The sequence below is a fragment of the Symphalangus syndactylus genome, chromosome 1 (genome assembly GCF_028878055.3).
Source record: "Symphalangus syndactylus isolate Jambi chromosome 1, NHGRI_mSymSyn1-v2.1_pri, whole genome shotgun sequence".
In the NCBI taxonomy this organism is placed as follows: domain Eukaryota; kingdom Metazoa; phylum Chordata; class Mammalia; order Primates; family Hylobatidae; genus Symphalangus; species Symphalangus syndactylus.
Window position 1 is genome coordinate 132,798,584 of NC_072423.2, and position 21,289 is coordinate 132,819,872.

At 39.9% G+C, this 21,289-nt stretch overlaps 1 protein-coding gene across 15 annotated transcripts in view; it reads right to left on the reverse strand.

Moving 5' to 3' along the window:
* The window catches only part of CMC1 (C-X9-C motif containing 1), a 112,165-nt gene extending 95,391 nt beyond the window's left edge, over nt 1-16,774 (reverse strand). For 3 of the 15 annotated variants that reach the window (XR_010120276.1, XM_063637065.1, XM_063637083.1), the window contains exons 1-2: nt 16,614-16,774; nt 4,350-4,384 (exon numbers count right to left, since the gene is read on the reverse strand). Coding sequence is in view for 6 of the 15 variants with exons in the window: in XM_063637065.1 (XP_063493135.1) it covers nt 4,350-4,384; nt 16,614-16,774 (196 nt within the window). In the remaining 9 variants the exon portion in view is untranslated. Of the gene's footprint in view, nt 1-1,824; nt 1,869-4,349; nt 4,385-5,026; nt 6,200-6,244; nt 6,419-8,179; nt 8,277-11,485; nt 11,557-16,216; nt 16,534-16,613 lie in introns of those variants that run through there. The other 12 variants (XM_055285014.2, XR_010120277.1, XM_055284958.2 and 9 more) reach the window with 12 other exon arrangements.
* Nucleotides 16,775-21,289: the final 4,515 nt, after the last annotated feature.

The following is a 21,289-nucleotide window of genomic DNA, read 5'->3' on the forward strand; positions in this document are numbered from 1 at the left end:
AGATGGACAAAAGGCTTGAATGGACACATCACAAAAGATGATATGCAAATTGTAAATATATATATACATATATATAAAGGTGCTCAAAATCATTAATCATTAAGAGACTGCAAATGAAACCCCTTATATCATTTTGAACACAGGAGAATGACTAAAATTAAAAACAATGACAACACCAACATTGGAGAGAATGCGGAGCATCTGCAACTTTCATATCTTGCTGGTGGGACTGTGAAATGATGCATTTCTCTGGAAAACTGCTGAGTTATAAAGTTAAATATGTTCCACTCCTAGGTATTCACTTATACAAGATAAATGAAAATATAAGTCCTGGCTCACTCACGCCTGTAATCCCAACACTTTGGGAGGCCGAGGTGGGCAGATCACAAGGCCAAGAGATCGAGACCATCCTGGCCAACATGGTGAAACCCCGTCCCTACTAAAAATACAAAAATTAGCTGGGCATGGTGGCGTGCGCCTAAAGTCCCAGCCATTTGGGAGGCTGAGGCAGGAAAATCGCTTGAACCCTGGAGGCGGAGGTTGCAGTCAGCCAAGATCGCATCACTGCACTCCAGCCTGGCGACAGAGAGAGACTCAGTCTCAAAAACAAAAAAAAGAAAATCTAAGTCCAGAAAACAACTTGTACAAGTCTATTTAGAGAAGAATTATTCAGAATAGCCAAAAATTACTTAGCAATAAAAAACAACGATACTATTGGTATACCACTACTATCAGTAGGATAGGTGATCTATCCTAGGTGAATCTCAAAAACATTTGAGCAAAAGAAAGCAGACACAGGAGTACATACTGCCATGATTCAAGAACGTGCAAAGTTAATCTATGGTGATAAAAATTACAACAGTGGTTATATATGGGAGCTGAAAAGGTACTCTCTGAAAAATGTCTTGATTAGGGTATATACATTTATGAAAACTCATTTAAGATCTGTAAATTTCACTGTGTATTTTACCTCAATTTAAAATCGATTAGCTTAAAAAATTATAGAAATCTGCACTCACAGTGGGAGATTTCAACACATAACTATTAGAAATTAGGTTACTAAGTAGACAAAAAGATCCATAATTTTCTCCTTAAAGTTACCGTTCATCTTTCATTAGATTTCTATTGGTAAATATATCTTTCCATAAATAACCTGTTGTAACTATTTACTGCTAGTGTTTAGGTTCAATTGATTTTTTATGTTGTCCTTATAATCAATAAAACCTCTCTCAATTTTAATAATTTGACAATAGATTCTCTTCCAATTTCTATGTAGACAATCACAGAAATAGTTTTGCATCCTCTTTTTTAATTCTTGCTGGCTACATCCTTTAGAAAAGTGGTTAAGTGGTAACTAGCAAGACCTCTGTCTTGGATACTCAAATTTTGTTTAAAATCTTTTCAAGTTGTCACCATGTCGGTGTTTGCCTATGACTCTCCTCCCTTATCTTTGCATTGTTTTGGTGTTAAAGTTGCATTATTTAAACAATAAATTAGGGACCTTCCTCTCCCTTTATATTATCTAGAACGTTGTGTATAAAACAAAGATTATTCTCAGTTCCTTGAAAGTTTGTTAAAAATCACCCATGATGGTCAGTTTTATGTGTCAGTTTGGCTGGGTTATAGCCCCAGGTTATTCATGAAAACATTAATTCAGGTGATGCTGTGAAGGTATTTTGCAGATTCACATATAGAAGATTATCAAAGATAATTTGGGTGGGCCTAATACAATCATTTCAAAGGCCTTAAGAGTAGAATCGAGGTTTTCCTGAAGAATTCCACTTGCTGACTGCAGCTTCAGCTCAAGATCAAGAATTCCAAGCCTGCCCTTCCCGACAGCCTGCCCTGTGCATTTCAGACTTACCTAACTGGTCCCTACAATCACATAAACCAATTTCTTGCAAGATCTCTTAACATGTATACGTATATATATACACACACACATATATATGCATATGTGTGTGTATATATATATACATGTTAAGATATATATATGTTTTTTCTGCTACTGATTATTTCCATGGTGGAATCCTGACCAATACACAACCTATCAGGGCTTGCGTTTTGGGGTATGTATGTGTGTATGTGTAAGACACACAGGCACAAAGAGAATTGTAACTATTGTTTCAATTTTGTAAGGGCTTTTTACTTTTTCTACAGTCAGCTGAAGTTTTAGCAAAATTATATTTCTCAATGACACTATCTATTTCACCTAAATTTTCAAACAAAAAAATGATATGAAGGTGTTCATATGATTTTTTTCTCTTTACAACACCTGTGGTTGTATTCTAATTTTCATTGCCTATGTAAAAGTAGACAAACTATTTCTGCTAAGAACAAGAGTATAAATATTTTAAGCTTTACATATCCTCTGTCGTGTGTGTGTGTGTGTGTGTGTGTGTGTATGTATATGTACATGTATATATATATACATATTTTTTTAACAACGTTTCAAAAATGTTACTAACTGTTCCTAGCTTATAGGCCTTTCCAGATTTAGCCCATAGGTCATAATTTGCTGAACTCTTTGCTATATCATCTATTTACACATTCTCTTTTTCCTTAGCTTTGCCAGAAGCTACCGGAAACAGGCCGGGTACAGTGGTTCACGCCTGTAATCCCAGCACTTTGGGAGGCTGAAGCAGGTGGATCACTTGAGGCCAGGAGTTCAAGACCAGCCTGGCCAATATGGTGAAACCCTGTCTCTAGTGAAAAAAAACTACAAAAATCACCCAGGCGTGGTGGCACACGTCTATAGTCCCAGCTTCTCAGGAGGCTAAGGCAAGAGAATTGCTTGAACCCGGGAGGCAGAGGTTGCAGTTGAGCCCAGATCACGCCACTGCACTCCAGCCTAGGAGACAGAGCGAGACTCCATCTCAAAAAAAAAAAAAAGAAAACAAAACAAAGCACTGAGAAGGAACTGGAAGCATGGATGGAGAGAAAAGGACAAATTCAGAGGGAGGTCCTATAAGCTTGATGGTGCCTAAAGGGGATGAGAGAAAGGGATGATTCAAGGAGGACTCCTAGTTTTCTGGCTTCAAGTAAAAGGATATGACCATTTATTGAGATAAGGAATACAAAAGAAGGATCAGGTAAGAGAGAAATTCAGTTGTGGACCTGTGGAATTTGAAGGGACTGTGTGACACATCTTGTAGAGTGGAAAGCTGATGCTTACTTACAGAGAAAAGAATAAAACTGAGACTATCTCCACAAATTCCTTTTTGCCTTGCCTATAGAATAAATCATAACTAGACATCAATAACTATTCAGTGTAATTACTAAACAGATTAGAATACATTGGATTATACTGATCTATTTACAAAATTAATTTCAAATTGTTACTTTTTTTCACATATACAATTTTCATCTATACAACTTATTCATAATGCATCCTGATGAATCTTCTCTTTGCTCTATAAATCTTCCAATGGTCTTAAATAACTAAGGCAATATTATTTTGAATCAATTCCTTGAATACAGACATAGATTTGTAATATCAAACCATTTTTCCAAAAATAAATTATAACAGAAATTTACCTACATTATGAATTCTAAGCTATAATATTTCTATCAAACACATTTTTAAAACGGCTTGTCAAGACATCTGATCATTCTTCTAAAACTTCCTAGGGCAAATAAATAATTCCAGAATTGTATTAATATTGATTTCAATTTTCCAAATTATTGGTATCAAATCAGAAATGACAGTATTAAAAATATGAAAATTCTACTACAGATTTTCCCACTTCATAGCATACCAGCCACTAAATATCAATGATTTATTAATTATAATTTTTGAAAAAGCTATCTTCAACATTACAAATATTATAGATATGGCAATTTTTATTCACAATATTACAAAGTGATTCTCTTAATCTCAATCTGGTGTATATATGTTATACATTTGTACAGAGGTTGCAAAACTAAAAATTAAATTTTGAAAGTTTGCTACTGTATAGTCACATAAATTTATACTGAATTAAAGAATCAGGATAACATCACCAGGGAAAATTTCCAAAGCTCTAACTTCTCAACATTCTATCATCACCTGGAAGTCAATTTTCACCTTTTTCACTGGCTGAATTTGTTAGCTCATATTTTGCTTTGGGGCTCATGTGTTCTTGCAATATGGCAGTGCTAGATTATAAAGCTACTGACAATAGCACTTGCTATGAATCCACAAAGACAACAGTGAAGCAAATCAGAATATTACAGAGTCTTTAATAGCAAAGAATGTGATATATGAAGGGCAAGCTATGCCCTTTCAGTAATGAATACATTCTAATTTAACTAATTTGATACTTACTTAGGTAATGCCACTTTTTAAAAAATTTACTAGTTACACTTACTTGTTCCTGAAGACAGTTTGGTGCTACTGTTTACTCTGTAGGAAAAACATGAAAAATGCTTGTAATAAACTTGCAACAGTATTCTCATTAGCAATAGTTTCTATATTTGGATCCCTCTTCTTTGTTTGTTTAGCTTTTCGGGGGGAGTTTTTTGGGGGTTTTTTGGTTTTTGTTTTTGTTTTTTGAGACAGAGTACTACTCTGTCACCCAGGATAGGGCGCAATGGCGTGATCACAGCTCACTGCAGCTTCTACCTCCCAGGTTTAAGTGATCCTCCTAACTCAGCCTCCCAAGTAGTTGGAAACACAGGCACACTCCACCACATCAAGCTGTTTTTTATGTGTATTTTATAGAGATGGGATCTCACTATGTTTCCCAGGCTGGTCTTAAACTCCTGGACTCAAGCGATCCACCCACTTCAGCCTCCCAAATGCTGGGATTACAGGAGTGAGCTGCCACGTCCGACTGGTCCCTCTTCTTTACTAGCGATGAAGAGCCTCAAAAGGCAGAGCCCCGGGAAGAAGGCATGATATACAATACAATGAGACCAGAGTTCTCCGTTGTTAGTTATCACTAAGTGCTTCACACCAGGAATCTAGGCAGACTCCAGTTTTTCTCAACAGCACAAAGATATGTATGCTCCTGACCAGATATTCCTCTTGCCAGTTTGTTCATACCTTCTTGCTATAATGACAGAGTAAAATGAGGAAGGGTAGAGGAAAAGACATCTTAAAATAGGAAAATTCACCTTCTTCCCTTCAAGCCATACTAGAACTGACAAAACAAAAACAAATAGGGAAATCAAGAGTAGGACAGATATTTCTTCCCCCGCAACGCTCCAGCCTGCCTCTGTCTGTGAAACCTGAAGATGAGGGCAATTAACACATATAATCTTCATAACAGTTCTCTCAGCTAAATATTTTGATTTCATTTTGCAGATAAAGAAGTGGAGGCTCACAGAGGTGAAATGACCCAAGCTTCTAATAAAGTGCCAATGCCAAGATCATGTAACCCAGGCTCTAAACCTTCAATGACACCACCATGCACATGGAGTGGGGGCCTTAGGGGACTTAAGCAAACAAGGCTAAGTGAGCTTCCACAGTTACGCTGAAGCAGGGAAACAACCTTTCGACAGTAAGTTTGTGTTTCAGAAGCACCATTTGAAACAGCAAAATTTAAAAATTCAGTTCTCAATTTTTTATCAGAAAGTAAAATCAAAGGGAATTCTGATTCTGCTTCCTACCATAGGAAAAAAATATTTTCAAAAGCAAGAGGAGCAATTTGCCAGCTGGCTGAAAAACACATTCAAAGAGAATAAACATCAAATATTAGGTCAGCTACTAACAATCTAATTTTGTATAAGCTCAAACGCTTACAAAATACGGAAAGTACATCAGTGAGGTAGATGTGCCTATTTCTGCTTAGCTTCTGGGTCAACTACCACCCATATCCCACAATAGTATGCTTCATCTGAGCTTCTCTGTCCTATCAGCTTTCACTGTTAATTAACCACCTTGTTCACACTAGATGTGCCCATTTCCCAATAGCACCTATTTCTTGGACCTCAGATTCTGCAGATTGCTAGGTGTGAAAACTTCCTCTTCCACCCACACTGCTTTAACCAAGAAGAGGCCAGAAAGGGACAACATATTTAAAAGTATACCAAAGCAGGAAATTAACTTATGCAATAAGACATGCCAATTTTAGAACTGTGTTACAACTGCCATTGTGGCCATAATTTCTTAAATGAACAAGTTTCACATTTACTTTATTTGGTAAAACTTCAAGACTGTCTTTGCGCCTACAAGCACAATTTCCCACTGATATCCGGTAGAAAATCAGCAGTGTTATGGGACAGGAGCAGACATTTGAGAAAGTAATAAATGACAGCATACCTGTGGCCTTCTTAGCAATACATTGCCTGATTTACTTTTTTTCTCATATAAATCTAGAAGACTGTGTAATCTTCTCAAGCCTACGAATGTTCCTCAAGCCTCTGTCCACCATGTTACTACTGGTTCTTCTTTTATCTTACAATATTTCATATAATTCTTATGAAGAAAATATAATAATTTGATAATGGGATAGGAGAATTATTTTTATACTGAAGGGTTTTCCATTTATTTCAAAGACTCAGCCTTTGCTCAAATCACATCATCTTTCTTGGTATGGCTTCAGAGCTAATCTGAAGTAAACATGAAAACCAGTTCCATAACATAACTTTTTTGGGGTAGGAGCAATATGGTTTGGATATGGTTTGTCCCCACCAAATCTCATGTTGAAATTTGATCCCCAGGGTGGCAGTGTAAGGAGGTGGTCCCTAGTGGGATGTGTTTGGGTCATGAGGGCAGATGTCTCGTGAACGGCTTTGTGCCCTTCTAGCAGTAATGAATTCCTGCTCTTGCTGGAGTGGACTAGTTCTTCAGAGTGGGCTGGTTCTCAGAGAAAATGACTAGTTCCCAAGAGACTGGATTGTTGTAAAAGTCAGGACGCCTCTCACGTTTGGTCCCTCTTCACACATGCCCGCTTCCCCTTTGATCTTCTCTGCCATGTTCTGACACAGCATAAATGCTCTCATCAGAAGCCAAGCAGATGCCATGCTTCCTGTACAGCTTGCAGAACTGTGAGCTAAATACACTTCTTTCTTTATAAATTACTCATCCTAAGGTATTCCTTTATAGCAACACAAAACAAACTGAGACAAGGGAAGCAGCAGCATTTCCCAGGATGATCATCTATCACCTTCACCAGATTGTCTCTGGTTAAACTTTGGCTGAAATTCAAATTAACTTTCAGAACAAAGATTTGCCAAAATGAAGATATTAAGACGAGTGTACTGAAGAATCCGAAGAGAAATCTTAAAGGAGTTTCAAAAATATCCTGAACAATGGTAACAATACTATAAGTATACACACTTTCAAGGTAACATCTGTACTTAATCCTCCTGGGGCAATCCCACAAGGTTCCACCTTTAAAGATGGTGTTTATGATACTGAGTTCTCAGTGCTCATCTCCATCTCCAACTCTCCACATTTTCAACTATCTGCTGGTGGTTTCTAAGTCCCACCAGCAGCTCAATTCCAACTTAAATTTTCTACAATGTAAACCTTCATTTTGCCAACCTAGTGGTTATGCTACCCTTCTTACCTGAAAAATCAGCTTATAGTTATATAGTACACAGAAGCAACACGATAAATATTTATAGAAAGAAGAAAAGGGTGGTGGATGGAACTGGTTTACAAACATCATCTCATTTAGAAGCAGGTATAAAGAAACTAAGACTCAGAAAGCTCAAAGCAATCTTGCAGCATTACCCAGCAAGTAACAGGTAAAGCCAAACTCTAGTTCAATCTCAATCTTTATTTTCCACCTTCTACCTCTTATTTTTTGTTATCAAAGTTTACTTATTTAAAACCCAATTCAACATTTCTCCATCCTAAAGTTCTTCCTGACCTCCAGCACTAAAAAGTAATTTCTCCTTTCTCTAACCCCAAGATTTTGCCTGTACTCGTTCTGTTGCTATAATCACACCTGGACTTAAACACATCACATCACCCTATATATCCAATCTTCTCCTGCTAGATCAGTGGTTGGCATGAGTTGAATTGTGTTTACCATTCTCTAAATTCGTATGTTGAATCCCTAACCCCCAATGTGACTGTATCTGGAGACAGTGCTTTTGGGAGGTAATTAAGGTCAAATGAGGTCATAAAGGTGAGGCCTTAATTCAATAGGATTAGTGGCCTCATAAGAAGCAGAGGGCTCTCTCTGCTTCTCGCTCTCTCCTCCTCCTCCCTCAACCTCCTCTTCCCCCATCTCTCCCCGCTCACCGCCATGTAAACACACAGGGAGAAGGCAGCCATCTGCAAGTCAGGAAAAGAGTCCTTGTCAGCAACCAAATCTGCTTGCATCTTGGTCTTGAACTTCCTAGCCTCCAGAAGACTAAAAAAATTAATGTACATTTTTTAAGCCACCCAGTCTATGTTGTGCGGGTCACACAAGTCAGTCTATGGGATTTTGTTATGGCAGCCTGAGTAGACTAAGACAGATTTTGGTACCAGAAGCTCTCAATCCTGGCTGTACCAAAGAACCACTTGAGAGGGCTGTACAAAATTCTTAATGCTTGGGCCCCACCTCAGACCAGTTAAATCAGAAATGCTGGGGTAAAAGCCAGGCATTGATATTTTTTAAGGCTCCCCAAATAATTATAATATGCAGCTAGACTGAGAACTACTGCAAGTAAAAGTTAACTTTAATGAGGTCAGAGACCACGTCTAACTCATCTTTGTAATTCCCTCTAACTCCTAGCATATGGTAAATATGCAATAAAATTGTTTTAACTGTTTCACAAATGACGCATATATTTAAAAGAGTTTTAGTATTTGATGGTTACAGATACACTGTAAACAAATACGTATGTACCTATTATGTACCAATCACCACACCAGGAATTGTGTATACAATAATGAATCAGTCAAGCAAGGTTCCTTATTCTGCAGCATAAACATGTGATACTCTACATTCCAATTAGTCATGCTTAGGTAATTAACATATCTTTTGATCTGTAAGAATCTCCCAGTAACAGTTCTTTAGCAAAACACAATGCAGGATGGTAAACACCACATTCTTAGCAATTTTTTTCTTCAGTCTTCTTGCTTAAAAATGCAAAAATAGGCTGGGCGCGGTGGCTCACGCCTGTAATCCCAGCACTTTGGGAGGCTGAGGAGGGCAGATCATGAGGTCAGGAGATCGAGACCATCCTGGCTAACACAGTGAAACCCTATCTCTACTAAAAATACAAAAAAAATTAGCCGGATGTGGTGGTGGGCGCCTATAGTCCCACCTACTTAGGAGGCTGAGGCAGAAGAATGGCATTAACCCGGGAGGCAGAGCTTGCAGTGAGCTGAGATCACTCCACTGCACTCCAGCCTGGGCAACAGAGCGAGACTCTGTCTCAAAAAAAAGAAAAAATGCAAGAATAGAATAGAGGATTGTCGGGGAGAATGTTAACTTGGGTATCAATAGTTTTATTTGGGTACTATTTTGTTTGGTCCACTTATATCAAGTACAAGGTAATATTTCTCATATTTTTGACATCTATAGAATTTTACATATATGATTTTAACACCCCAAACAAAAAATTAAAAAAGATACTAATCCAGGCAACAAGACATAAACTTGAATTTATTTCTGTGTGGAGTCAAAAACCCCTTGAGACCTATGACAAGTATTAATATTTAGAATCATAAAAGTTCAAGTCTTGAAGCAACCTTAGCAATTATCTGATATATCTCTTTCCCTACTTCTCATCCTCAAACCTCATATTATGTCATTAAGGACAGGTTAATGACAAAGTCTGAGACAATAAGTCAGTCTTACTAACTCCCAAATTCGGTGTTGATTCCACAACAGTACACTACCTCCCTGGGAGGAGGTGGCCAATCTTCTATAATCTAGGTGAAATTAACTGACCTATCCTTTTATCTAGTCTCTAATGAATTTAAAGAAGTGGATTCATATGAAAAATATTTACTATTTATTACACAGGTAGAATATTCCCATTCTTCAAATCGTGTTTTTATTTCTCCAATTATTTGTTACATACAGGTGCATCATATCTGTAGGTTTCCTTTTATTCGTCAAAGAAAAGGACTATATCTAAAAGAAAAACAACTCTATACATAGGGTACATGATATTTTGGTGGAGTTTTTAATCCTAAACCTTAAAAAAAAAATGTTTAACTGGAGGTGGTGGCAATCAGGAAAAGCCTCCTAAGAAACTGATTTTAAATTGAGTTGTGAAAAATGAACAAGAATTCAGTACACTTGGGGATAGGGAAGATGGGGGAAATTCTAGAGAGAACAGCGTGTACAATGGCCTAGAAGACAAAAAAAAAAAAGTACAGCTTAGCCTACCTTAGGTATATCTTAAGCCAGTGTTATTCAATCTTGTTAACCACAACCTGTGACACTTTACTGGATGCAGTACACACACCTGTGTGTGTGTATACATGTGTGCAAGTACCCATTCCTATCTGACCTGTCACTATCTGAACTCTCACTACTATCGAAACTCTTACTATCCAACTAAGATTCCTAATAGATTCAGATAAATTATTCTTAGGATAGAGCTGGTATCCCTCCTGCAGCAGAGAACGTTGGAGCATTCATACCTGCAACCTTCTCAGGACTGCCACTGGCCATGGTAGCCCTTTGCTGTTTTCCTTGCTGCTGTCCCTCTCCCAACTCCTGCAGTAACCAATGACTGAAAAATGGCATGAAAGCCCAGCTCCCTTGCCTCCAAGGCACAATAAACTGTATGTATCATGTGGTACACCAGAACTGATTAGGTTAAGACCTGAAACCACATCCTTGCTCAGATTTTTCCCCTCCCCTCTCCTATTTTCCTTACTCTCTTAAGAGTTTTTTTTTTTTTCTTTCCCTAAAGGCAATCTATTAATAAATCACCCAAGTTACATGCGGTTCTAGTGACCAGCTCTTACTCTCTAATACTGTGCCCAAATAAAAGGAACCAGGGCTTCTCAGAGAAATAACTAATTCTATGGATTGTCCAGGGTAGGTACAAGATGAAGCAGTGATATCTTGTGTGAGGGAATAAAAAGGAAATGCTCAAAAAAATGGTGAGAGCATATGACAAAGATCCAGAAGCTAGCTTAAAGGGAACTCTGGCCAAATCTGGGGAAATTTGAGCACAAAAAATAATTATGTACATTAACAGAGTATAAACCATTGAAAATACAGGAATTCATGAGTCCTTATCAAAAATACCAATAATAAATTCACAAATCAAGGAAAATGAAACAAAGCAATCTCTTGCCTACAGTAAAATGTCAACAACCATCTAGTAAATGTGAGGGGAGTGTGCTAGAGGTAGAAAATCATTATTTTGCAACCATTATGGGAAAGACTGAATCAGGTAAAAAAAAAAAAAAAACATCAATGGACCCCAAATCAAAGAGAAATATTTGATGAGAAGCAAATATTTACAAGGTCTTAACCTTCCCACAGATTAGTTACTAATTGCAAAACAGAGAAAATATGGCAACAAAACAGGGCAAAACCTTGAGTGGGTAATCAAAATTAACATCACCTACGAGAGACAGATACCCACGTACCCCCAGATGGGATACTCTGGAAAGACACATCACGTATGCAGTATGTGGCTGAGATCAAGGTTATTCTTGATCTAAACAAAAGTCAGATCAACACAAAATGAGGAGAGTTCTGTTTGTCACTCTGTTACCTAAAAACTTGCAGTGTCTTCCCATTGTTCTTAGTATAAAATTCAAAATCCTTGAAATGGTTTACAGGTCATTTCATGCTTCAAAACTGAAATCCCAACCCGCACCCCACTGTCATGGCACACACTCCTCTTTGATCTCAATTCTGCTTTCTTATGGTCTTTTGCTTAAGCCTGTGTTTTTCAAATTTCACAGAGCAACCATCAGACAGTTGTTAATCCGATGAGACAAAAATAATGTATTTTCTATGGCAAACACACTTTTAATTCATAAATATACAAAATGTAGATGTTAAGTCTTTTTTCTTTTGTTCTGAGCCACCAACCTAATTTACGTCTAAGAAGATACTCTAGAGACATAGCGGCAATAATAAAATCAAAATTCTTCTTATAGGCCAGGCACAGTGGCTTATGCCTATAATCCCAGCACTTTGGGAGGCCGAGGTGGGCAGAGCACTTGAGCCCAGGAGTTCAAGTGTTCCTGAGCAAGGAGTTCAAGTGCAGCCTAAGCAACAGGGTGAAATCCCATCACTAAAAAAAATAAAAAATGTTTCTAATCAACTCCACAACCTTTTACATATTAAACATACAATGCTCAAAAAAGATTCTTCAAGTTTGTTTAGATGTCTAACTTAAAAACTAAAATTTTCTAGTAAATGTAAGTGCTAGTACTGTGCCTGTACCCCTAAAGGTAATTTACCTACATTCCCATAGGAACCACTAAAAGAACCCCAACTTGGAGTACTGCAACCCAAATGTTCCAAGAATATCCATAATTAAATCCTCCCAATACACATATACCTTAAACACCTTCTCATGGAATGTCATGAAATTCTTAATCCCACTTTCCACCCCCTAAACCCTATCTCTGTCCCATCTTCCTCCTTTTATTAGGTTCCCGGAAGAAAACAGCAATAGAAGGACACAGGGACACACACACACCTGATTAAGGAAACTTCCCTTAGGCTGCCATGCCCCATCCTGCATAAGTAGAGAATGAATCCATGTTGACAGAGGGAAGAGAACCTAACTAAAAGGGGGAAAGGTCAAAGAAGGGAGAAAGGAATTACTTTAGTTGATAGAGAAAGTGAAAAATCAAATTTATCAGGTGCAGATTCCTACGGGCCATCATCTGAGAATATAATCATGTCTGAAAATTTGTCCGGAACATGGAAATAAGCAAAGAGTGCTGTTACTACTGCTACATTAACAAAAAAAGGAAAATAATGTAAATAAAACTACGTATAGGCATGTAACCTGCATTTCATCGTTGGGTTCACAGTTTCTTGAGGAAAACAGAGACCCTACAAAGTTAATTAAAAGTTGCTGCCAAATGAAAATCAAGCTTCTATAAAGATCACAGAAAATACAAAATAAACCAATAGGAAAACAGATTTTGCTAAATGAACCTCATTTGGTGTATCTATTATTAATTTACTCAATATGGGCAACTACCATCGTGGGCTGTACAAAGCAGTCAAACATCAAAATGTGAAACTAAGCTTCAACGTATGAACCAAATAAACATGAAATTAAAAAAAAAAAAAACTGCCTTCCATCCATTTTATTCTGGAATTTAAACAGACAAAACAATTTAGGGAAAAAAAAAAATATTCCTACTTGCTGACTCCACTTTTTTACTTTCCATGGCTTCCATTCCTTCCTTTGATTAAGTTTCCAATAATCACATTGTTAGATTTGACCATGACCTTCCACCCAGCTGCTGACGTAAAAAAAAACTGGAATTATCCCTATTTCCTCCCTTTTTTTTTTTTTTTTGAGACGAAGTATCACTCTGTGGCCCAAGCTGGAGTGCAGTGGTGCAACCTTGGCTCACTGCAACCGCTGCCTTCCAGGCTCAAATTCTCATTCCTCAGCCTCCCTAGTAGCTGGGACTACAGGTGTGTGCCACCATGCCTGGCTAATTTTTTTGTATTTTAGTAGAGACGGGTTTTCACCATGTTGCCCAGGGTGGTCTCGAACCCCTGAGCTCACGCGATCTGCCTGCCTCGGCCTCCCAAAGCACTGGGATTACAAGCATGAGCCACGGTGCCTGGACGCTGTTTCCTCCCTTTCTCTCATCATCCTTATTCAATGCAACCACAGGTCCTGTCAATTTCTCCTCATGATGCTGTTATTTCTTTCCATCTGTCTATTACCATCTTCGGCTAAGATACAAACATATTTGGCCTGGACTACTGCTCCCATCTCTTAACCTGTCTCCCTTCTTCCACTTATGACCTGACGCCTCTACAATGCATGCTACCACTGTAGCGAGGGTAATAAACACACAAATTATGTTACTGCCCTCTTTAAAAGATTCTAAAGGCATTTGATGACATTAGAAAAAATCCAAATGCTTTATTATCACAGCCAGCCTTTGAGGCCTTGCAGCCTCTGCAATATCTAGGCATTTAGCAACTACCTACTTTCCCAATATCTTTCCTTATGGATCCCCTCCACACTCTGACCCACATTCAGGTTAAATATTTTAAGTATTTGCTACTTGATGGCCAAGCACACTCTGCCTAGCTTCCTCTGATCCCTCAGATTCCAATTCAAATGACACCTCCTCATAAAGCTCTTCACTGACTAATCTCTTCACCATCTACCACATTACATTATTTTCTTCATGTTTATCACAATCTGTAAAAATGTGTGTGTGTATGTGTGTGTGCCCACGCACGTGTCTGTGGGGGGGGTAAAAGGTGGTGTTAATTGTCTTTTTCTACAACTAGATAAGCTTTATTGGGAGCAGGGATTTTGTTTGTCCTATATACTACTGTTCCCTAGGGCCCAGAACAATATGGGGCATATACCAGACACTCAACAAGTCCTTGTTTAATCAATACTCAAAAGGTGGCATGGTCTACAGCACTGGACTGGAAATGAAATTACCTAGGTTCTAACCAGACCTGACTCTACCAGCAACTAGCTGTGTGGCCTTGGGTACAACACCAGATTGGAGTGGCTTATGAGTAACTGGAAGGTAAGCAAATGAAGAGAGCAAGTATGAACATTTTTTTCCCAAATTTCCTTGTCTAAATTCAAAAATTGTAGATATATGGAAATCTTTAACCTCTCTCAGTCTCAGTCTCCTCATTTGTATGAGATTACTTTAAAGGTCACTTCAAGTTCAGAAGTACCATAATTAGGCTGGGTGCGGTGGCTGACACCTGTAATCCCAGCACTTTGGGAGGCCAAGTCAGGCGGATCACTTGAGGTCAGGAGTTCCAGACCAGCATGGCCAACATGGCGAAACCTCATCCCTACTAAAAATACAAAAATTAGCCGGGCGTGGTGGTGGGCGCCTGTAATCCCAGCTACTCGGAAAGCTGCGGTGGGAGAATTGCTTGAAGCCAGTAGGCAGAGGTTGCAGTGAGCCGAGATAGCGCCACTGCACTCCAGCCTGGGCGACAGAGTGAGACTCCATCTCAGTAAAATAAAAAAAAAAAAGAAATAACATAAATTATATGGGCCTAGACCTGAACTTTCCTTACTCACCCCTCACTTACACTCTACCCCTTCACCCTCAAGAACCAAATCATGGTAGTCATCCTGAAACCAAGCATCGCACAGTGCACCTTACTATCTAAACCTTTGCTCAGGCTGCCTCTTCTCCAGCTCCAACCACTGGAAATTCCATCCCTCAAAGCCCAGATCAACTGCTAACTGCTTCATAACCACCTAGTCCAAAATAAATATGATCATTATGTTCCAGAACTCCTCTATGCTTCAAATTAGAGTACTCCCTGATCTACCACTACCTGCTGGACTAGTCACTTAACTTCTCTTCGCCTCAGTTTCCTAATCTGTAAAATGGAGCTAAAAGGATCTACCATACCACATATTATTGTTGGATAACAGAGAACACTTAGCATAGTAATAACGTGTTCAATTAAAACATTATTTCTGTGCTACATATATTTTTCATGCTCCTTGAAGGCTCCGAAAGAGCATTTTCCATTTCTGAATCTCCCGTTTGACGCCATTTACCTCTCAGTTTTGACTTTTTTGTACCCATAAAATGAAAGAAATGGACTAGACCAACTACCATTCCCTCCAAAAATGTTATCTATTCCCTTGCAAAAATAGCCTACAGCAAAGATACTGCAGGTGACCTTCCACAAGGACCGGAATTCGAGGGAAAGTTAACTATTGCTGCAAACGGAAGTGGGTGGAAGCAAGGAGATTAAAACAACATTCAAAATTTTGAAAATCCTTTCCAAAGAAACTGACTCCTGCCACAGTGACGGATCCTTTGAAATACGTTTTTAAGTTGGGTTGCAAGGATGAACTCGGGGTCCATGAACTCCCAAACAGAAATGTAAACTGTGCGCCAGAACAAATATACAAATTTTTCTGGGGCCAGAGTCTCTGCAGCACACATTAAATGAGTCTGTGACCTTAAGGGGCGAAAAGAGGGTGACAATGAAGAGACTAGCCGCGTTAAGTAGGAAACGACAATGGACGATAGTATAGACCACAAACGCAACCTCAGATAACCATAACCCCCAACAAGTGAGAAGATAACCTAAGACCGGGTGAAGCAGCCGCCGGGTATGAGGAGACGCTGGTGGAAGCAATGCTACCCAGAGCTCTGCACCTTTCCCAGGTCGGCCTCCAGGCCGCACAGCCGGCGGCGTGAGACCCGGGGCGAGGCCCCTCGGCAAACCCTGCTTCCCGCCCCGGTACCTGCGGGGTCGAGCGCCATCTCGGCGGGCCGAGAAGAAGACAGCCGCTTGGCGGCTCCCGGGCACGCAGGAAGGGGAGTGGAGGGGAGGGGCTTGGGCTCGGACGCACGTGCGACCTCCGAGAGCTTCCCGCAACAGAAACGCGGGCCCTTTGCAAACCGCCGCCAGGTCCGTTTCCCTCTTCCTTCCCAGGTTCCTACTTCCGCCGCCCGTTGCGCCTGCGCCCTTCTGGCCCCGCCCCAATCCTGTAACTACAGTGGAACTGACTTCGCGAGGGGAATAACCAGGAAAGGGGGCGTGGCTGCGTACCTTTGCGGCGGGACCGTGCAGGACGCGCGCAGCCTAGCTTCCGGAGGCTTAAGCGCCGGTTGCAGGCACGAGTCTGCAGTGACTGGAGACGGACTTTCAGGACTTTGGGACTGCGCCTGACTCGGTGACTGGGTCATCAAAGTCCGAGCCCCGTCCCCCATACCCGCCTTCGGAGAACCAAATGAATCATCCAGGTCCTTTTCTTTTCTTCGTTAACGTTCATTCATTCATAAATGTCTATTTCATGCCTGCCAAGTTCCAGCCACGATTCTGAATACGAGGGGAAAATAACAATAAAAATAACGTCCCTATTCTCAAGGAGCAGTGTGGCAGGGGAGACACATAAAAGCAACACGCTGTTAAATGTGATAAACGCCACACGCACTAGATGTTCACAGCTTGTTCTACCATAAAGATGGTATGGTGTGTGCAATATCGTTATTTCTCCTTCAAATCAAAGACTGTGGCTCTCCTAGACGTTAAAATGTGGGCTCTAGAAGTACCTCTATGTTGTGAAATAATATCCTCAGGACGTACAGTCTGATTTGGGTGATGTTACAAATCCTGTCTCTATCAGTAAAAGCTGTATGTTTTGTGAGAGTAAAATGAAGGAAGGTAGTAGCCGTCCCGCTGAAGACCCACTACTCACCTCTTCTCAATAGAAGAAACTTTCTAGGTGGCACTTAGGTTCATTTCCACTCACAAACCAGCCTTCAGAAGTGCTTCCTTGTCAAATTCACGTTTAACTGGCTCGAGCCACCAAAGGGTGAGGTGCGGCCTGGGACAGATGGGACAGATGTTTAGAAAAACAAGGAGCAGCTGCTTCTTCCCTGCAAGGGATTTAGGGCTTTCAAAATGATCCCCTCCCCACCTACCTGCAGTCCCTCCTCCCCTGCTGCTGCTTCCGCCTGGTCAGTTGGCAGAAAAGCTGAGGCAGTTGAGCAGGGCTGGGAAAGTGGGTCTCTGCTCAGCAGGTCTTCCGTTTAAGGGCCTATTTGGGCATAACAGCCCTTATTACAGCTGTAGGTTGAGGTGCCAAAGTGAAGAATTAACATTTTACTCACCCAGCCGGGGAATCAGGTCCTTTTCCTTGTATATTTTGTAAATATGCTTCGAAATACACCAAAATGACTCTGGTGTGCCTCTTTTATTCTGAAGGTGAAGGATTTGATTTAGAAAGCTAAAGCAAATCTTTTTGAGGAGATGGAGCATGAAAACACAAGTCAGACACCCATATTCAAGTATTAAACTAAATCTTTCTATATGCAAAAGGGTATTATGGTAAAGGAGGAAAGTTTGATCTGTTATCTTAATGACTTGAGTAAGTTCTATCATTTTTCTGGACGTTGGTTTCCAATTTACAAGGTTGTTCTGAGGAATAAATGTGATATCATATAACGCATTTGAAAGACTTTAAAGGACCACTTCTACCATTTTTGCCATAGCTATTACTTGAAACATTACTATTTAACATTTGTTTTTAAATCAACTCACTTTTTAAAAACACTTACATAGGCACTATTTACTTTAGCCTTATCCTAAGCAACAGTATCTGTAATATCATGGGTTTTGCGTGCCCCATAGAATGAACTGCTAGACGTATCCCACCAGGAGAAGCACTAGCGAAAACAGTAGCCCAATACCTGATACATAATAGTATATCTCTCTCTACTCCCATGTTACACTAGATACTTTGAGGGGAAACTGAGTCTTTACAATCTATAACTAGGGAAGATAACTCATTTTTTAAGTTAAGCGAATGTAATTGGCAATTAAAAACAGAAGAATTTTCCTGAGGCATCGCATTATTAATAGGCGATTCTTTGGGTAGTAACTGCAATAGGGGCTCAAGGAAAGAGGAGAGGACATCATCCTGGAAATGAGGAACACTGTCTTACCCAGTTGTGATTCCTAGAGCTCAGACAACTTCTGGTAACTGGTGACCCCTCAAATGCCTTTCTCAAAGGATTGAATGCCGCAATGGTTAGGAAAGACTTCAAAGATAAGTTAGAAGTTATGCTCGGCCTTGAAAGATGGGTAGAATGACTAGACAGAAAAAAGGGCATCTCATGCTGGGAGAAAAATGAGAGCAAAAGCGTCTGGGATTTGAACTGTTCTTGAAGGAGCATGGTGGAGCATGGCAGAGTGCAGGATAAGGTATGGAATCATATGAACAAAAGCACAGGGTGGGAAGCACCTGGCTGTATGGCAGGAAGCACGGGGCTGTGTGGCAGGCATGTAGTGGGCAATGCTTGAAACTACTTCAATGCATTTGAGGATTTGGGAAGCTAGGGCAGTTATGCATTGGCTAGAAAAGGCCAGATTCCCACAGCCTTAAACACTAGACAGAGCTATGTTTGAATGTGTTGCTATAAGCAACCAAAATCTGTTGAAGATTAATATATAGGAAAAGAGCATTGTGGTCAAAATTTTCTAAAGGTGTTTTATAAAAGTTTTGTGCAGGATGAATTTAGGCAGCAAGGAAAGAGCTAAAAAGCAAGCAGAAAAGTAAGGAGGCTATTGTACTGGTTTGGGCAAAATCTGAAAAGAGCCTCAACTGGAATATATAAAAATGTAAAAGGATGGATGTGAGAGTAATTGCAAAGGAAGAATCTACCCTTTGAAATTGGATTTAGGAGACTAGGACATAGAATCAAGGTTTCTGGATAATTCCTTTTTTTGGCAAATGTATACAGACAAACGAGAAAATCATGGCAATGTGCCTATTCATGCCTAAAATGATCTGCCCTTGATCCTCACTATTGGGGGCTAACAGTGGCAACAATGAAACAGAAAGATCAGTTCAGAGAAATTTGCAGTAATGCAGGGTAATAACAGCAGTTGAAACACAGTGAATTTCTCTTTGCATGTGAAGGCAAAGGAATGTGTAAGGAGAAACAAATATCTTAATTATTTTTGAGTCAGTTCTGACTGGATCTAACATTCCTTTATGCTATATGTTGATATGCAGTTAGTTATTTTTTGAAATTGAGATTGTCAGTCAGCCCCCGCTTGCTTCTGCCTCTTCTTAGCATCAGAATTGAAGACTTTTCATCTGTAGCTCGGCTCTGCCACAGATGAGAATCAAACCTGAAATCAATGAGATTTCAAACTTGAGTCAATAGGAGTCAAACTTGAAAGAATATTAGACGCCCCATCTCTACCAGAGGATAGGATTGAGAAGTAGTTCTTGGCCAGAAGATCACTAACCAAGGGTCCCTGGTGGCCCTACGTACTTTCTGAGCTGTATTATTTAGCACCCAGTTCTCATGGCTTGTGCCTTCTCTGGTTTAAAAGGACTTAGGTCCGTGTTGACATTTCTATTATTTGCTAGGGCGGTCATAATGAAGTGCCACAGTCTGGGTAGCTTAAACAACAGAAATATTTTCTCACAATTGCAGGCTAGAAGTCTGAGATCAAAAATGTCGGCAGAGTTGCTTTCTCCTGAGGCCTCTCTTCTTGATTTGTACATGGCATCTTCTCCTGTGTCTTCACATGGTCTTCCCTCTGTGTGGCTGTGTGTCCTAATGTCTTCTTGTAAGGACATCAGCCATATTGGATTGGAACCCACTCTACTGAATATCCTAATGACCTCATTTTGTCTAAACTACCTCTTTTAATACTGTATCTCCAAATGCAGTCACATTCTGAGGTGCTGGGGGCTAGGACTTCAACATAAGAATTTTGGGAGACACAGTTCAACTGATAAAAGCATTTAAACTTTTTTACAAGGACTACAGTTATTCCCTGAATCCCAAATCACTTCACTAGAGCCCTGAGAACCTGTCTAGTGTTAGCCTCTCACCAGAATAAAATACTTTGTCCCTGTTTTCCTGGCTGTTGAATAGGGCCTGTTTTAATCTGACTCAGTTCACCTATCCACTTCAGTCAGCTCCTGACTGTCCCTTCTCTACATCTGATTGATCAAAACACCTAGTCAGTTCTCCTTCCTTAATATATCTTTATTTCATCTGCCAATCAGAGTCATAACTCTTAGTCCAAGATCTGCCCATTTGTGCTGATATTATTGTAATAGTTCTGAACTGGCTCTCTGTTCCTAGGCATTTCTTCCTCCCACTTATTCTCTCTATTCCATTTCACCCACAACAGCAAATATGATTATAAAATTTTGGCCGGGCGCGGTGGCTCACGCTTGTAATCCCAGCACTTTGGGAGGCCGAGGCGGGCGGATCACGAGGTCAGGAGATCGAGACCACGTCTCGGTGAAACCCCGTCTCTACTAAAAATACAAAAAATTAGCCGGGCGTGGTGGCGGGCGCCTGTAGTCCCAGCTACTCGGAGAGGCTGAGGCAGGAGAATGGCGTGAACCCAGGAGGCGGTGCTTGCAGTGAGCCGAGATTGCGCCACTGCACTCCAGGCTGGGCGACAGAGCGAGACTCCGTCTCAAAAAAAAAAAAAAAAAAAATTCCCAGTAAGAGACAACCTATGGAATGGGAGAATATATTTGCAAATCATACAAATGATAAGGAGCTAACATCCAAAATATATAAGGAATTCAAACAACTCCATAGTAAGAAAACAAATAACCCAATATAAATATGGGCAAAGGACATTAATAGGCATTTCTCAAAAGGAGACATATAAATGATAAGTATGTGAAAAAATGTTCAACATCATTAATCATCAGGGAAATTCAAATTAAAACCACAATGAGA